Source organism: Chiloscyllium plagiosum, chromosome 1 (assembly GCF_004010195.1).
Source record: "Chiloscyllium plagiosum isolate BGI_BamShark_2017 chromosome 1, ASM401019v2, whole genome shotgun sequence".
Lineage (NCBI taxonomy): Eukaryota > Metazoa > Chordata > Chondrichthyes > Orectolobiformes > Hemiscylliidae > Chiloscyllium > Chiloscyllium plagiosum.
Genome location: NC_057710.1, coordinates 70,849,914 through 70,869,548, shown reverse-complemented (window position 1 = coordinate 70,869,548; position 19,635 = coordinate 70,849,914). Strand labels below are relative to the sequence as shown.

General features: G+C 38.9%; 1 protein-coding gene across 1 annotated transcript in view; it reads right to left on the bottom strand.

The window, feature by feature from the left end:
- Positions 1-3,074: 3,074 nt before the first annotated feature.
- Positions 3,075-19,635, bottom strand: part of LOC122549387 (vasculin-like) — a 76,303-nt gene continuing 59,742 nt past the window's right edge. Inside the window, exons 9-12 of the mRNA XM_043689126.1 lie at positions 19,210-19,374; positions 11,312-11,499; positions 10,437-10,539; positions 3,075-4,046 (exon numbers count right to left, since the gene is read on the bottom strand). Of these exons, the coding sequence (XP_043545061.1) occupies positions 3,900-4,046; positions 10,437-10,539; positions 11,312-11,499; positions 19,210-19,374 (603 nt within the window). The 3' untranslated portion in view covers positions 3,075-3,899. The remainder of the gene's footprint in view (positions 4,047-10,436; positions 10,540-11,311; positions 11,500-19,209; positions 19,375-19,635) is intronic.

Genomic DNA, 19,635 nt, shown 5'->3' with positions numbered 1-19,635 from the left:
GGCCCTACCATTAACTGTATAAGTCCTTTTGCTTTACCAAAATGCAACACTTCATACTTCTTAAATTAGATGCCACCTGCCGCTCCTCAGCCCAATAGCCTATCTGATCAAGATCCCATTGTACTCAGAGATAACCTTCTTCACTGTCCACTATACTAACCAAAAAGGTACTAACCATAACTTGGATGCGAATATAGGAGTTATTTATAAGATAACAAAAAGCAGTGGACCCAGCACTGATCTTTACGGCACACCAATAGTCACAGGCCTTCAGTTTGAAAACTAATGAACAAATGAAACATGAATAAAACCTCAATTAAAGAGCTGCGCTGTGCCCAGTATTGGGGTACATACAATAGGACATCTCAGAATAAGGAGTTTTTACATAAAGTACAAACAAATACAGAAGCATGTTAACAGGAAGTGCAAAAATGATGAAATGCCTGAAAAGCAGAATCTTGTTTAGCTGGAACAAGGAAGATTATAGATAGGTATAATTAAATATTTAAACTAAAAATCAAAAGATAAAATAATAGAGGGAAAACATGAGTATAAGCTAGCAAGTTAAATAAAAGACAGACAGCAAGAGCTTTCTTAAAAATTAAAAAAAAGGCCAATATGAACATGAACCCCCTTTGACAATTATGTTGGAGAAATAATGAGAAACCAGGAAATGGCAAAGGAGTTGAATACTGTGCAGTCTTCACAGGTGACATTGATAGCATCCAAAAAATATTAAATCACAAGGTAAAACATGGAAACAAAATAAACAAAATGACTACCATTACAGAAAAGTACCACAGAAACTAAACAAAAAATTGCTTTTGCTGTAAGTCAAAAACAAAAACAAATTGCTAGAAAAACCGAAACAGGTCTGGCAGCATCTGTGGAGAGAAAGCAGAGTTAATGTTCCAGATCCAGTTCTGATGAAAAAGAAACTAATTGAGCTAAAAGATCTGCCATGTAATAGATGTGCCCTGACGTCCGATGTCACACATACCATTCCCTTGCTACTCCAATATTGTGGATAGTGTTGGGAAAGCGGAACGTAAGATGTCACAAAGCCTGGATCTATGTGGCTGTTGCTGCTACTTTCAGCCCCAGCATTGTAGATTCTCCATTAAATTATGTTGTGAACCAGAGTTCCTCCTAGTTCATTTTTCTTCATTTATTGGATATGGACATCAATGGCTAGACCAGCATTCGTTATCCCAAATCTAATTGCCAAGAGAGTAGTTGTGAGTCAACCACATTGCTGTGGGTCTGGAGTCACATGTCAGCCAAACCAGATAAGGACAGCAGATTTTCTTCCTGAAAAGACATGAGTAAGCCAGACTGGCTTATCCAACAATCGGCAATGGTTTGATAGTTAGACTTTTAATTCCAGATTGTTTATTGAATTCAAATTTCACTATCTGCCACAATGGGATTCAAACCCTGGCCCCCAGAACAATACCTGGGTTTCCTGATTAAATATCCAGTGATAATACCACTAGGCCATTGCCTCCCCAATGCTTTTACTAGCAGATTCTAAGTCTTAAGTACTGCCACAATATCTTTTGCTCCTTCCTTTAAATACTGGTGAAGTTGATGCTGCCAAATCCTACAATTCCCCTTTCAGATTTACAATACTGAGAACTCCTGTGGTATTTCCAAACTTCAGATCATTTTAATGCTCTAGCTGGGTTCACCCTAACAAAGATGGCAAGCCTTCTCGATCTGATGCCTCAAAACTGCTCCTTAATAGATAGCCCGCTCCAGTCACTCTTTAAGTGTCTGTCATCTGCCGACCTTCAAGCAAACCCTGGAGGCGCTTGGTCTCAATCCCAGAGTCTCTGGACCCCACTTCCTCTAATAAGTGTGCAATCCAGCATCTTTAGGACTGTTTCTCCTTTCTCGATTCTGGTACCAATCTCTAGTTTGTGACATCTTAGATTGTTGTCTCCTGCATTTTAAAAACGTAAGAAACAAAATGCTGAAATTGAAGGTTTAAGGGGGTGAACTTCTATTTACCCATTCAGTGTAAAAGCCACAAAGTCTTTTAAAAAAAAAGATGTAAACAGTGCCTGGCAATTCTCAGATTCTTCTGCCTAAAGTTATGTTGATGACAAAACTCCTGTTGAAAGTTAACACCCAACATTAAATGAGACCATTTATGATTTCTCAGAAATTTGATTTCCAATATAATACCAGAAGAGAAGCCAAAGGAATTAAGCTTCTTCAGTCCCCATAAAAATCAGTGCTCCTGATATTAAATTCAATGTTAACATCACAAAACAGATCACCTCCTCCAAGAGATTTTTTGTGTTTAAATAATTTGATGACTCCGATTGTAATGCCCATAACACACTGTCAGGAGGTATACACAATTTAAATAGCTTTAAATGCCTGATAGACATTTTAAAAATCATATGATAACTAACTTGCAGGGGTAGTGTCCACTACCTATTGACCAGAAGATGTGGATTCAAATCCCATCTGCCACAGGTGTGTTGTGACATGTCTGAACAGGTTAATTAAAACTATAACTAAAAGTCAGATTGCAATGGTCAAATAAAATAATTTTGTGCCTATACTCAACATTCATGAAATCAAAAAGGCACACAATCTGGGATGAAAGAAAGACTAAAAAGCAGAAAGTGTTTTATATTGTACTGCATCATTTATCAAAAGAGTGCAATAGATTGTTCACTAACTTATGTGGGTAAATACAGCAGTCAATTAGATGTAGTGAGGTTCCACATAAGATAATGAAATGAACGATCACCAAATTCCTGTTACTGATTAAAGGAATAATTTCAACTAGGTCAACAGGAAAATGCTGTGCTTTTGGACAGCACACCGGGATAGTTAGATAGATTTAAAGGTCAGCATCTTTGACAGTACTGTACTGCAGTGTTGTGTCAACTGAGGCTGTGCGCTCAAATCCTTGTTTGGGGATTAAATCATTATGGGCCACACTCATAATACACAAAGTTATTAAGGTTTCAACTTCCCTTACAAGGTAATGATGGGAATTTAAAGTTTGCCCACTCCCAAAATATTTCTGGCACAAAGTCAAACCAGTATCAGACTTGCTGTAAATCCAGTTTTTATTCCATTTCGCGAATAGATCCAGTAACTGCGATCATAACCTCTTCGTAAGATTTGTAAATAACTGCTTTATCAAAATAATCTGTCAATTTTAAATAGCTTGCTTTGGACAGTTCACCCTGAATATTAAGGCTGTGTGCAGTGCAGATAAAGCTCTTGATCTGAGAATTTTTCTTCCTACAAACTGAAGAATGTGATGATTTTAAACAATTCTACAAATGGTTAAAATAAAAACAAGTTGAGAAAAAAAAAATGGATCAGTACAAGAGTACTCCTTAAATTTAGGCAATGATAACTCCATTGTATTTTTCACCATTTTTGATGAACATGTCACATCACCTGTTTTTCTGTAGACAGTGGACTTGCAGGGTCCTGTTTTGGTAAAGAGTAAGATTCAACAAGCAGGATACTGCATTTTCAAATTGCTGTTTCTGAACGAATGGAACAACTTTTAGCCAAAAGCTCCATGGAACAATACACAATTTGAACTTCAATTCGGTTTATTAGATCTGTAAATTATCCCATGATCAATCATTTTTTCACATTGTAGTAATGTATCTTCTGATCAGCAGTGATGAAGCAAATCAATGCTAAATCCAACTGAAATCCTCATTACTACAAAAGGCCGTTACAAAGCATTAAGCAAAGTTCAAATTAGGCCAAGTCCAACAATCTGTGTTCTTGAATAAAGAAGTCCCCTCAAATTTCTTCTGGTGGGGTACTGTACTGCTTTTAATGCAGTTTATTTTTGGCAGTTTACCACAATGATAATTATTTTACCCAAATAACTTTGTCTTTCTTTAATCTCACACATCATCATCAGATGTATCACTGCTGCTCGTCTCTGTATCATCAACAGTGGGCTTGTAAGTGCTCTTCCACGTACTAAATTTGAAGTTACAAGTGAGACCATTTTTCAGAAGACCATTTTTTCGAAGGCCGTTCTTCTGCAGCTGAAATTAAAGAAAAGCTATGTCAGAAAACCTTAAAATTTATTGTAACTTCTAAAATCTCCCACGATGTTGAATCGGAAAGAATCCAGCATTACAGCAATTATGACACAAAAGGCTGCAGCGTTGAACCAAACATGGACAAACCTCAGCAACCAGGTTTAAATGAATGCCCTTGTCATGCATTTGACCAAGTGAAACTGCAGCCAGTGTAGGATTCAAGACAATCGTAATCTGCGAAAGCACTCCACCAATAGAAATCAAATCTCAGAAAGAACGTGATTATCACTGACGGAGGCCGATTGTCTCAACTCTGGGCATCTGAATGTAAAATCCTCAGAACAGTGTCCTAAATCCAAATATCTTCAAATGCTTCATTGATGATTTTCTCTCCATCATAAGGTCAGAAGTGAAGCCGTTCACTGACAATTCCAATGTTTAGTCCTATTTGTGATTCCCCAGATATTGAAGCAATCCATGCACATGTGCAGCAAGACCTGGACAATATTCAGAAGGCTTGGGTTGCAAAGTGGCAACTAACAATTGTGTCACACAAATGCTATGCAATGGTCATCTCCTAGAACAGGGGATAGAAACACTTCCCTTACCATTAATTACCATTACCATTACTAATTCCCCATTATCAACATGCCGTGCAGGATGCAGACCAGAGATTGAAAATTCTATAGTAAGTAACTCACCTCCCCAAATTACCAAAGTTTGTTCACCATCTACAAGGCACAAATCACAAGAATACAATTTCTCTGCTTAGCTGGATTAGTGCACCTCCAAAACCTCAAGCAGCTCAACAAAGTGAATGGGGACTGCAAATGTGTTGCTGGAAAAGCGCAGGTCAGGCAGCATCCAAGGAACAGGAGAATCGATGTTTCAGACATGAGCCCTTCTTCTGCCTGACCTGCTGCGCTTTTCCAGCAACACATCTTCAGCTCTGATCCCCAGCATCTGCAGTCCTCACTTTCTCCAACAAAGTGAATGGGCCTACATAATCAGTTCCCCATCTACCAGAAACATGCACTCTGCACTACGCATTGGCGATGACCAGGGTGAAAATAACTCACCTTCAGCATTTTCAAAACCTGAGAGCCTTACCAAGGAGGACACCGGTACATAAATGGGAAGTCCACCACCTGCAAGTTCCTCTTTAAGCCATACACCATTGTGGCTTGTAACCATATGGTTATTCTTTTACTGTCACTGGGTCAAAATTCTGCAGCTCCCTCATTAAGAGCCCTGTGGGTATGCATTCATCACATGGATGGCAACCAAAAGGTTTGTTAGCTGATCTGGAGCTGAAGAAGTTGGTTCACTCCTCCCACATTCTCCAGAGTCATTACGGATGAGCAATAAATGCCTGCCTTTATTCTTGGCTCGCAAGAGTAAGTTTTGTGATACTATAGACCTCAGAACTTGAATAACTTCACAGATTGAAAGAGTCAGCCATAATTCTTTCTGGAATAAACTGTTTCTTGAGATGAAAGGGATAAGGGGTAGCTATTATAAAAGGAATTAAAAGCAACATGCAAAGTAACCATCTTTGGAAAGAAGCAACATAAACAATGTTTCCTGGGAGAAAGGCCATAACAATTGCCTGGTAACCTACTGCCTCATGGGTAAATAAGCCTGCTTACCGAAGTAATGTCTAGAATTAATTGCAGGAAAAGCTGTGTTTTGAACAGACAACTAACTGCAATGTAACAAGGAAGGAGCAGCTACTTCTGTTAAGGCGACAAGCTACAGACTTGAGGTTTCCAGAACTGTAAATCAATGTTGGGGATGAAAGAATCTATGGAGTCATCAATAATGTGACACGACAAAATTTGAAAGAGAAAATGGTATATGAATCCAGCTCCAGGACAATTCAGTAGCAGAACAAAGAACAATACTGCATAAGGATATAAGTCTGGACACATTCAGAGACATGTTGGTTGGAATCCTGGCCAGATTCCATCATTAATCAGGCAATAGCCAAGGTGGGCTGTGATACTTAACTTGCTTATTTCAGGAGTCTTATGTTGGTTGCTACATGTAATAAAATTTAAAATCAGTACTTGAGTGTCTGAGAGATTTCTTATTAAGTAGCACAATAAAAAGGTAACTTGTGGTGATTTACCCACAACTGTTCTCAAAAAGTGCCCAAGCTTTTGTAACCTCAAAAGCTCAAACTATCTATCTACCTTCTTTTTAATTGGCCCTGCACTGATCACAACATTTTTGCAGACAACGTACCAAGGCAGGTGTTGCTAATGGAACCTTGGAGAGTTGTTGCATTGCATCTTGAAAATGGTACATATTGCTGTCATTTTGTGGGGTGGTGGCGGGAGTGAATGTTGAAGGTGATGAGCTGGATGCCATTCAAATGAGCTGCTTTGCCCTGGATGCAGTTGAGCTCGGAGTGTTATAAGAGATGCTTCATTCAGGCAAGTGGACAGTATTCCACTGCACTCCTGACTGATGCCTTGTAGATAATGGATAGGTTTTGGGAAGTCAGCAGACAAGTTACTTACTGCAGCATTTCTAGCCTCTGATCAGCTCTTTTAACCCAGTTATGACTGATCCAGTTCAGTTTCTGATCAGTGGTAACTCGCAAGATCTTGACAGTAGGAGATTCGATAATGCAATACTACTGAATGTCAAGGCAAGATGGGCAGATGCTCTCTTATTGGAACGGAGTATGAAATTGTTCTTCACTGACTTGTTTCTGGTATTGAGAAGGTGGCTGATATGGAGAATGAATCTGTATCTGCAGATATAGCCTCTGCGTACTTGAAAAAAGCCCTTGATCCAACAATCCTTCGAACCAGCAACCCATCTCCAACCTCTCTTTCCACTTCAAAGTCCTTTAATCTGTTACTGCTTCCTAAATCCCTGCCTCTTTGTTTTTAATTCCTTTATGGAATGTGGGCATCACTGGCACAGCAAATGAGTACAAGTACGCCTGAACATACAGACAAAGAAGTGGGTCTCAAGCTTGCTGCACCATTCATCACAAGTAGACAGGCAGGAGGCTGGAAGGACATAGCAAGCCAGGCAGCACCAGGAGGTAGTGAAATTGACATTTCAGGTTTAACTCTTCAGGACTGGGGGTGGGTGTAGGGGGAGCTGCAGATAAAGGGGGTGGGGTGTTGAAATGGGGATAGGTAAAGACAGGTAGTGGGTATGACGTGGTTGGTCAATGGGAGGAATGAATCTGGTTGGTGGCGGGGAGTGGTGGAAGGGAGGTTATTTGAAATTGGAGAACTTAATGTTGAGTCTTCGGGGCTGTAGGCTGCCCAGGTGGAAGATGAGGTGTTGCTTGGTTCATTGTGACAATGGAGGAAGCCAAGGGTGGTCATGTCAGAAAGGGAGTGGGAGGGAGAATTAAAATGGCAGGTGACTGGGAGGACTGGTGGCAGATCAGATGACTGCACAATTCCATCTGCCCTTGACAACATTTCACCTGTTTGCTCATCAGGAATTTCTCTACATCCATTTAAAATATTCAAATATTCAAATATTCTGTTTCCACTGCATTTGGAGAAGAGAGTTCCAAAGACCTCAAACCTCTGATTAAATAAAACTTCTAGTCATCTCCATCTTAAAGTATGACCCCAAGTTCCCGAAAGAGAAAACATCTTCGCCAAATTGCCTCACGATCTTATGCATTTCAATCAAGTCACTTCTTATTCTTCCAAGCTCCAGCAGAAACAAGTGTAGCCTGTCCAACCTTTCCTCAGCAAACTGTTCATTCAGGTTTTAGTCTGGTAATGTTTCTCGGTTGTGATAGACTTCATCTGAGTCTTAAACATAGTGGCTAATGATCCATTGATTTTAATTCTCCAAAATTCCCTGCTAGTTCCATTAGATTGGAAAACATAGCCGTAACTCCTTCATTCAAAAAAAAAAAGCTGGCAAAACCAGGCAACTAAGGTCAGTGTTTGAACAGTTGTCAGAGGGAAATCAAACACACAAGTGTTAGGGTACAGAAGGAAGCTATCTGGCTCATCATGTCTACACCAGCTCTTCAAATAAGCATCATTAACTACTACCAATTTCCTGATTCATCCTCACAATCCTGCACAATACTTCTATCCAAATAATCACTCAACTCCCTCTTAAAGCTGTCAATAAAGTTTAGCAAAACACTTGGATAACTTCAACATAATCAGATGGAGTCAACATGAGTTGAGACAGGGAAATCATGTTTAACCAACTTATTGGAGTTCTTTGAGAAATTAAGATGTGTTGTGAATAAAAAGGAAACCAGTGGATGGACTGCTCTTAGGACTTTCAGAAGACACTTGAGGTGCCACATCAAAAAGGTTGTTGCAGAAAATCGGATAGAAGACTAGCTGGTAACAGGAAGCACAGAGTAGTGATGTTAGTTTATTTTAAAAAGTTGGCAAGATGGAACAAATGCCGCATCAGAGGAATGGATACTGAGAATTCAATTGTTTATAAATTATATAAGCGATACAGATGAAGGAATGCAAGACCTGGTTACCAAATTTAAAGATCAATAATTTGTGAATAGGCTATAAAAATATGGATAAGATAAAGGGGCATTGGTGTTGAAAGTAGGAAAATGTGAAATTGTCCATTATCTAAAAAGGTAAGATTTGCAAACTCAGATGAAAAAAGATCTGGGTATCCTCATGCATGAATTGCAAAAGGCTTACATGCAGGTACATCAAGTAACTAGGAAAGCTAATAGAATGTTTTAATTTTTCTTCGTTGCCTCACTTGAATGGTTTCCTGTACCACACTTCCACAATCAGTTCACTGAGCCACCACGAAGATCCCAAATGTTGCCAAAAAACCAACTTGCACAGTTAATTAAGCAACTAACTCTGAAGTTCATATTCTTCTTCCCACTGGATTTATATGATGGACCAATTCAACTTCTTTTAAGGTAAACTGCAGTGAGTTATCTTACACTGGCTTCCTCCATCACAACAGTCTATGCATTTATGTGTTTGTGCTGTTCAAAGAGTTGATTCTGCTATTTTTAGGAGAATTTAATTTTAATTGAGCTGAATCAATATTCCAGCATTGTGGAACATACTCATGAATATTCCCAATTCCTTACTTATTATACTGATTAAAGAGCTGTTAACAAATTGCACTCTGTAGGTATATAACAATATCTACATATAACAATCTGATGCTAATTGTATCAGATAGCAACCAAAATTCCAAATTGACAAAATTCTGCAAACTTCAGCTTCTCGTCTATCAATTTTGAGAGGATTTCTAGCAAGTCAAAAGCTATCTGAGCATGCAGTGGTCCCATAAATAGGTGTTTGCCTGATTGACAGGATTTAATGATTCGAGTCAGTCAGGAGTCTGCGCTGGGTCCTCAACTCTTAATTTATAATCAATGACAGAAAGGTAGGTAGGAAACTATCCAATTGATAGGGCATCAAAGAGACCATATTTCAAATAAGGGGTGGCCTCTTTTTCAGGCTGTTTTCGATATATAAAAAACAGACTGGTAGGATAAGGTTGTTTTCACTGGAGCTCATGAGAACAAGTGATTAAAGTATAAAAGCCTGAAGGGTCTTGAGAAGATGAATATGGACATGATGTTTCCTCTGGTGGGTCAATTCAGATCTAGGGATCACTGTTTAGGAGTTATCCTTTCAGGATAGAGAAGAGGGGATTTCTTAAGTCTCAGGGGGTTGTGCAATTTTGGAATTGTACCTCAGATGGCAGTGGAGACAGGGCCATTGTATCTTATCTAACGTGAAGATTGATTCCACGCATAACAAAAATCTAAGTGCAGAGTAAATGGAAATGCGGAATTCCTAAATAAGAACAGACCAGCTGTGGTCTTACTGAAGGGGCCAAAAAACATATTTAGGCTTCTCATATGTTTGTATGTTCAGAACAGTGAAAAGAATTTTTGCAATACACAGTACCATCTTGGGAGGACAAATGAGACAGCAAAATTCACAGGTTCACTAAAATGTTGTCATACAGTAATATGTATGATGTTACTGTTTAATCAAACATCTTATACCAACTGAAAGAACATAGTTAGTTTTACATGACAGAAGGAAATCACTGGAACAGAGGGGTGACCCAACAACCTCAAGATCAAGCCTGGTTCCAGAATTTAAAGCCAGTGTTCTGTCTGCCATGTGCCAACAATGTCTACAGTGAGGTTTGACCACTGCATGCTCAAATAGCTTTTGACTTGCTAGAAATCCTCTCAAAATTGATAGACTAGAAGCTGAAGTTTGCAGAGTTTTGTCAATTTGGAATATTGGTTGCTATCTGATGCAATTAGCATTCAAGATGATACATACCTATAAATGGAACTGCAATTTAGAAAGGAAAAAGCTGGGGAATTGAAAAGGTTGAAAAAAAAAAGGATGTAATTTTGCCTGTTACCTGTTCACTGATGGCCTGGAATTCCCTCATCTCATCCTCTGTTAATGGAGCACAAGTTTCATCATTTTCACTTTCTTCCTGCCAGCCCATTTCTTTAAGCAGCCTACATGCAAAATGAAATGAAAAGAATAATATTACATCAGAGGTCATTGTGGCATGCTGAAGGAAATCCAGGTAAATATTATACATTTAGAGCAGAAAAGTCTTCGCTAACATCTAAAGACTCAAGCAATTTTAAGTGGAAATCTTCCCATATCACGTTTCTAGTTCAAGGTTAATTATTCACCATTTAGCTGCCAGTTGTTTTCAATGTGATCCAGATCATGGCACATTACAATTGTTAAATCCAAACGTTTGAACAAAGTGCAAGCAATCTAATTATCCAAAGCAATGTTGACCAACAATTTACTCTGCTGTAATAACAGATGCAAACCTTGTACAAAGCATGGTAATGATATAATTGAGGAAAAAACAAGGGGGTGGGTAAAGAATCCCAGGACGGTTTGATTATGACATTTCAGAAGGTGCGCCTTTGACAAAATGAATACAAACATCTTTACAGATACAAAGAAAGCATCTGTGAAAGAGAAAAAGGATAGCATCTACATGAGGGGGTTTTAAAAAAAAAAACTCAAGTCCACAAACATGCCTAAATACTATTACCAGGATGAAGATTTGAGAAGGTAGTTTCATTTGCCTGTGGAAATCACCAATACTACAGCTGGACAGGTATATTTAAAGCAGCAGTCTTGCTATTGTAGGATGGCATGTTTCCTCTCAACTCACGCCTTTGCAATTTCACCGTGTCTAATCAATAAGACAAACTGAAATTTCAAATTTTTAAGAAGTATGTTGATATAATTTTATTCACATACCTATGCTCAGCTTCCAGCGAACTTGATAAAATATTACATTGGGGGAATGCTGACGGGCGAATGGTTGTCTGGGATAGAGTTCGAGCATTTCCATTCTCCCTACGATCACCATTTTTATCAAAATTTCGATTTTCATCTCTTTCGTGATGAGTATTCTGGTTCTGTTGCATGCTAAACATCTCATAATCCTGCAGATGATACACCACGATAAGTAAAAACAATTCTTGCAGACCAGTTGTCAGCTAATATTTATTAATTAAAAAAGTGAAAGAACACTTCTGGATCGGTGAAAACTTTTAAAGTTCCACAATTACAATGTAACAACTTTTAAAAAGGTAAGCAGGTAAGTTAATTTTTTTTCAAAACATAAATGCTCAACACAAAAGATGGCCAATGCCATTTGTAGCACAACTGCTTTCAGTACAAGTCTTTGTGATTCATGATTCTTATTTAGAAAAGAAAAATAATTGTATTGGGCAATGGAAAATGTATTCCCTTGGAAAGCAGAAGGAAGAAAATCAGACATTAATTTTAAATACACCAACATTTTCTGGTTCTGTAGCTCAAATGGTAGCAATGTCATCATTGAGTCAAAAGCTTCAAGGACCACTTGCATCAATTTCGAGACCAACATTCCAATGCAGTACTGAGGGAGTATTACTCTATGGGAAATACAATCCATTGGAAAAGTTGTTAAATAGAGCCCTTTCAGCTCTCTCAAATGGACATAAAAGAGTTCATACTACTATTTCAAAGAGGAGCACTGGAGTTCTCTGGTGCTGTAGCTGAAGTATATTCCTCAAATAATATCACTATGGTAGAGAGAGTCATCAATCTATTGCTGTTTGTGCAAGCTGCAGTATGTAAATTGGCTGTCATCTTTTCTCCATAATAAAAAGGACTGCACTTCAAAAACTGTAAAACTGTAAATTCTGCTGGGTAAAGGTAAGCCAATGTCTTATTTGCCAACATAAAATATACTCCATTCTGCAACACATTAGTCAGAAATTAACAGAATTCCCCTCTGTCAATCACCTCACCCTACAGCTCTTGCAGTAAAAACCGAAGTCTTAAAACAGTGTTGGAAACTACAGTCTCTGTAAAACTTACTTGCCCCCCAACACCCCAATACGTCCTGTGTAGCACATCTCATGTAACTGTTATTCCAGCAGTTACGTGCTTTCCCCAAAATAAAACAATTTTAACAAAGACAAAAGGATGATAAAGACCACAGAGATCATTATGCTCTATAAATTTGACATTAAAGAACTGTGGCACGTATGTATTTCATTATGAATGCAGAGTTTAAGAAAGTAGAAATTTTGTCTTTCAAAAAAGGTTAAAAAACTAACCTTTAAATGAAGGCTTGCAATTGGGGAATGATTATTCTGGAAGAGTAGTTGACCCTTGTCCATTGGCCAGAAGGACTCAAATAAGTAACTAACACTGTATAAACTACTCGCCCCAAGAAATAGGGTACATCAATAAGTGCTCAGGATTAGACAGCAGTCCTCATCAGGTGGCCTTTACATAGTATCCTGTCTTGGAATGCCCTATGTTCTTCAGGTGGAAGATTGACCACGAGAAATTGAAGACAAACCCAGGAAAGAGTTCTCTAATTCTGAAGCTGGAATGGAAGATGCTGCCTTTACAACTTTAAAGAGATCACTATCTTGGTGACAACTATGGTTTCTCCTTTGCTTTCAGTAAACCATGCCCAATTACGATAGGCTTTTCTCTTCTTTGTCCAAGTAACAAATGTATACCTTATCTATTGGTTCATACCAAATTTAATGCATCGTGTCTCAATTTGTTATAAGACCATGAGATACAGGAGCAGAATTGGGCCATTTGGCCCATCAAGTCTTCTCCACTGTTCGATCATGACTGGATGTGTTTCTCAACCCAATTCTCCTAGTTTCTCTTGATGATCCCCTTACTCATCAAGACTCTCTCTCTGTTTTAGGCACACTTAATGACTTGACCTCCACAGCCGTCTGCACCAACGAAATTCAACCTGAAATTCTTTGTCATCTCAGTTCTAAAGTGTTGCCCTTTCACCCTGGGGCTGTGCCCTCAGGTTGTAGTCTCTCCGACAATTGGAAACATCTTTTCCACATCCACTCTATCCAGCCCTCTCAGTATTCTCTAAGTTTCAAACAGATTCCCCCTCATCACCCTTCCAAACTCCATTAAATACAGTCATAGTCACATGACAAGCCTTATTCCCAGGATCATTCCTGGAGCTAAATATAAATGGTCAACTGCCTATGTTAGACAACTGTCGTCACAAACCCTCAAATTCCAACAGTAAACATCAATAATGCAATAGCAACTTCCAATTAAAATATCTTATCTCTCCAATGGTAAACTATGAGGCTTAAATTTGATTTTCCCCATTTCCTCCATACCCCCCCAACCTCAACAAGGAATTATGCCAAAAATTTGAGTTGTCTACATATTACCAAGGAAATTCCCAGCTACAGATCTTTTCTCCAATGTTGATTAGCATGAATTAAAGCTATCACAAGGGTAATACAATTCTGGTTTAGATTTCAAACTAAATAAATTACAAAAATTTTAATTGAAACATTAACTAAAATAAGCCATATTTTGTGCATAATGGTGACCATGTAATACAGGCCCAAGTTCATAACTTTTAGGGAAGTAAACTAGTTAAGTCTCACTGTGTTTTACAAACATTTCTTCAAAAACCTAAATTCAACAAATTTTTAACAAGGGTACCAAAAGAAAACTTCATTGTGTCAGTATAGGGTCTGTCTATACCTGGTTTCAGTTCGCAACATAAAAGGCAGCAATAGCCAGGCAGAGGGAGGCAAAAGAAAGAAATACAACCAAACAGCTGGTTATAAATAGACTGTGATGTAATAAAACATCCCAAGGCATTTCAAAGAGATACTACAAAACAGAATAAGGCAATGAGTTATACAAGGAGATAGTAGGACAAATGACCAGAAGCTTGGTCAAAGAGGCTAAGTTTTAAGGGACCTGAAAAAAGGAAAGAGAGAGTGGACAGACAGAGAGGTATAAGGAGAGAATTCAAGAGCTTGGAGCCAAAGCAACTGATGGCATACAATCAGCAACAGTGAAGTGATCAAAAACGAGACTGGAATTAAAAGACAACAGAAATCTCAGTAGGAAACTACAGAGATAAGGCAGGGTGATACCATGAAGGTATGCAAAAACCAGGATGAGAATTTTAAAATCAAAGCATTGTTCAATCAGTTACTACAGAGGTTGTAGGTGAATAAAACTTGTTGTGTTAAGGCAGTCTTTTATGTGCAATCACTGTTGTATGTATATTGGCTTCTATATTTCTACAAAGTCCCACAAATAGTAATGACTAAATTATCGAAAGTTCAGAACTGAATGGTAAAATCCGGCACGTCAATGGTCCAGTTAGGAATGACTTATCTTGCATAGAGAACGGAGTCAAATGTTTCACAAATAGTGTGTTGTTGGAAAAGCACAGCAGGTCAGGCAACATACGAGGAGGAAAGTCGACGTTTTGGACCAGAGCCTTTCATCAGGAACTAGGCTTTATCCCTGATGAAAGACTCCTGCCCAAAACGACAATTCACCTGCTCCTCGGATGCTGCCTGACCTGCTGTGCTTTTCCAGCAACACACACAACTCTGATCTCCAGCATCTGCAGACCTCACTGACTCCCTGTTTCACAAATACCCAACTGCCTTTTTCTGATGTACTCATTACATGAATACACAATGTCATGGTAGTTTTATAGAAATTTGAAAAGTCCCACATGCAGTCACAGATTTGCAGAAGGCCTTTGACAAGGTGCCACACAGGAGGCTATGGAGTAAGATAAGATCCAATGGTGTCAGAGGCAAGGTGCTAGCATGGATAGAAGCTTGGCTATCTGGCAAAAAGCAGAGAATGGGAACAAAAGGGTCCTTCTCAGGATGGAAGCAAGTGGTATTCCGCAAGGGTCAGTGTTGGGAGCACAATTTTTCACTTTATACTTAAATGATCCCGATGAAGCAACGGAGGGCATTCTGGCTAAGTTTGCAGATGATACAAAGATAGGTAGCAGGACAGGTAGCATTGAGGAGGCGCGGAGGCTGCGGAAGGATTTGGACAGGTTAGGAGACTAGGCAAAGAAGTGGCAGATGGAATACAATGTAGAAAAGTGAGGTCATGCACATTGGTAGTGGGGAGGCATGGACTATTTTCTAAATGGAAAAAACATTCAGAAATCTTAAGTGCAAAAAGATAAACTTGCTGGTTGAGTTGCTAGCGAGGCAAGCAAATACAATGTTGGCATTCACCTCGAGAGGACGAGAACATGAAAGCAGGGATGTACTTCTGAGGCCTATATAAGGCTATGGTCAGGCCACATTTGGAGTATTGAGCAATTTTAGGCACCATACCTCAGGAAGGATGTACTGGCCCTGGTGTGGGCCCAGAGGAGATTATGAGAATGACCCCTGGAATGAAAGGTCACTTGAGGACGATGGGTTGATACTCACTCAATGGAGTTTAAAAGTATGGGGTGAGATCTGAGATTAGATTAGATTCCCTACAGCCTTCGGCCCAACTAGTCCACACTGACCCTCCGGTAACCCACCCAGACCCATTTCCCACCGACTAATGCACCTAACACTATGGGCAATTTGGCATGGCCAATTGACCTGACCTGCATGTCTTTGGACTGTGGGAGGAAACTGGACCACCCAGAGGAAACCCACGCAGACTTGGGGAGAATGTGCAAACTCCATACAGACAGTCGCCAGAGGCTGGCATCGAACCTGGGATCCTGGTGCTGTGAGGCAGCAGTGCAAACCAATGTGCCGCCTCTAATTGAAACAGACAGAATACTGAATGGCTTGGACAGGGTGGATATTGGAAAAAGATGTTTCCATTGATATGAGAGACTTTGAGCCAAATGCACAGCCTTCAAGTAAGGGAAGGCCCTTTCGAATGGAGATAAGGAGAAACTTTTGTAGCCAGAGAGGGTGGTGAATCGATGGAATGCATTGCCACAGAAGGCTATGGAGGTCAGGTCGTTGAGAATATTTAAGACAAAGATAGATAAGGGCATCTTGATTGTCATAGGAATCAAAAGATAACAGGGAGAAAGTAGGAGAATGGGGTTGAGAAACTTATCAGCCACGATTGAATGGAGGAGCAGAGCCAATGGGCCAAATGGCCTTATTTTTGCTCCTATGTCTTTTGTCTATTTCAGAACATCCTAATGGTACAAATTCAGTATGACAACAGGAAGGATAAATAACTGAATTCCTTTCCATAAAGCAATAGTGAACATATCATTAAACTAATGCAACAAGGAACAAAGACAGCAGATTCAGAAATATCTATAACAATGCTAGAAAAACTCAGCAGTTCTGGCAGCACCTGGGGGAGGCAGAGAGAGCGAGTGTTAAAATCAAGTTCAAATATTTGCTCCTCAGAATGTGAAAAGTCAGATCAGACTCAAACTATTAACTCTGTTTCTCCCTCCTGACCTGCTCCAGCACTTTCCAATTTTACTTCAGATCCCCAGTATTCGGTTTTTATTCAGCAATAGTTAGGTCCCTTACATCCTGACAATTGGTGACAGCAGCACACACCCACAATCTTCACAAGTTATCCATAATACATGGGTAAACAAGGCAGCCAATTTTCACAGAAGAGTGAAGCAGCACCAATAGCTCAACAGCTGAAACACTAACAAGGAATACCTAATACAAAGAATTGACACATTTTCCCCTCATTATCAGGGGAACAAAGTTCATACTAGTTACTGTTTTTAGCAACTTGTTCCTGAAAGTAAATTTCTAAACAATATAGTTAGCTACATGAGCCGTGCAGCAAACAAAGTAAATACATCAGATTGTTTAGCACCTCAAAGAAGAACATTTCAGATAAGGATGAAACATTGGGGGTTGGGAATGAGGCAGTTGCATAGGGAAGAGACGGGAAAACTCGAGCTACTGCATGATAAATAATTTGGGCCCACTGGCACATGTAAAGAACAATTTGCAAGTTTCCAGAAAGAAAAGTCCATTCAAGATTGCCAGATGGCACAGTAGTTAGCACTGCTGTCTCAGTACCAGGGACCTGGGTTCAATTCCAGCCTTGGGTGACTGTCTGCATGGTTTTCCTCTGGGTGCTCCATCATTCCGACCATCCACAGAGTCTCACACCTCAATCAAAACCTTATTCAAGAAAAAAATAAATCTAGATACTCACTTCATGGTGAAATCCAAATCCATGTTCTAATGATCCTTCGCATAGGACTGAATTACTAGATCAGTACATTGGTACAAAAATATTAATGTATTGATCAGGAACCTGCTCAGCCCATCCAGCTTCAAAAACAATTATTAACCCATAGTCTGCCTTTTGTTTTGGTCACCACATTTGGAAGTCCATTTCAAGAATTAAATTACTCCATGAAACATTATTGTACAAAAAAAAAGCTAATTGGTATTTCTGCAAATTTTACCCAAGTACCTTCGTGTTCAGCTTTAATCTTTCTATTCCACTTGGTACTTCACACACCGTCTCACCTCCCAATGGGGCCTTTTGCAAGTTATTTTCAATCTACAGCCTCTGGTTATTCCGCCGTCCACCAGAGGGAAACTTTTAAATTAAAAAAGGAAAACTCTATTGAAACCTCTCATTCTACAAGGTCTCCCATTAGCCTTCACTGTCCCAGTGAAGAAAAGTCCAAACTTTTTAAACCACTCCTGATAACTAAAATCACTTATCACCAACAACAATCCTCAGTAGGTTTTTCTAAAACCTTTATAGCTTTCCTGAAATACCCCCCAAAATTAACAAAACGTGAGCTTATTAATTAGAGCAGTAATTTTGTAAAGTTCAGGTATCGTCTCCTAACATTTATATGTCATGTCTCCAGTTGTAAATCAAAAGCAACCCAAATGTTTTATGCATCACATGTCCAAAAAAAAAACATATTTTGCATCAACAGTTAAAGAACAATGCACACTGCTAGCCTCAAAAGAAACAGTCAATAAAGATTTACAAGGCCGTAGAGCACCCTTTTTCTTCTATTCTGATTTACCTATGAATCTGAATCCATCTAGAGGGATCTAGGACATCCTTCTAGATGTCCTAGGTAGGCATCATGCAGGCTAATCAGGTAATCAAAATAAAGAGCTTTCACAGACAGAAAGTGATGAGCAAAATGCACAGATTGTAATTAACTTTGTAATCATTTACAGAAAGCAAAATGAATTAAGGTGCACGCTGAAATATCAGACCTTTAAGTGTAAATTTGAAAACTCATTGCTGAAAATGATATTCCAACGGAATAATGCTCCACACTTGTAAAATTAGGTTTCCCATGGTTGTTAAACAGCAATCTTGATCAAATATGAAGTTAAAAAATCACACAACACCAGGTTATAGTCCAACAGGTTTAATTGGAAGCATACTAGCTTTCGGAGCAACGCTCCTTCATCAGGCGTCGCTCCGAAAGGCAGTGTGCTTCCAATTAAACCTGTTGGACTATAACCTGGTGTTGTGTGATTTTTTAAACTTTGTACACCCCAGTGCAACACCGGCATCTCCGAATCTTGATCAAATATGGCATTTGAAAAATCAGTTGAACATCAGTGAATAAGGTCAGTCATTTTTCAATGTTTCTTATTGAGTACAATTTAAAAACAGAAAATTTACACAATCAACACAAAAAAATCAGTGAAATAACATCTGTGAAGGCTGCAAAGTCCATCTTGTTAAGAAGCAGGGCACAGATTTTAGAGTGCATGCATTTAACTGAGTTGGTATGAATGCCAGCTGTAGAACTTTCATACAGCACAGAATGAAAAAGGAGCAATATCAAATTGTGCAAACTAGAATAGTTTTATAATAGGATACATGGTTACCTTTTCTTTATCCATATTGTCTCCATCAAGATATCCTTCACCAGGCTTGTCCTGTTTCAAAGTCTTCAGAAAATCACTTTTCTTGTCAGAGCGCATACGTGTCAGTTTCAACATACGAGGTTGACTTGCTATGTCAATTGGTGAAGAAGAATTGGAACGACTATTCTATTTAAATAAATTGAATCAGTAAATTAATTCAAAGATAATAACCAGCACATTCAACATGTGACATAGGCTAATGACAGATTTATTTTATCTGTTAAGTGTTTAAATGCACACAGGCAACAACATTGATTTCCAGAAAAAAGTCCTACAAGTTTTACTTTTATAGAATTTCAAGAAGCAGCAATATGCAGGTAGGGTTTACATGTAATCAGCATAGAGTACAATAGGTGAGTGGGAGAGGGGATGAAGGTGATAGGTCGG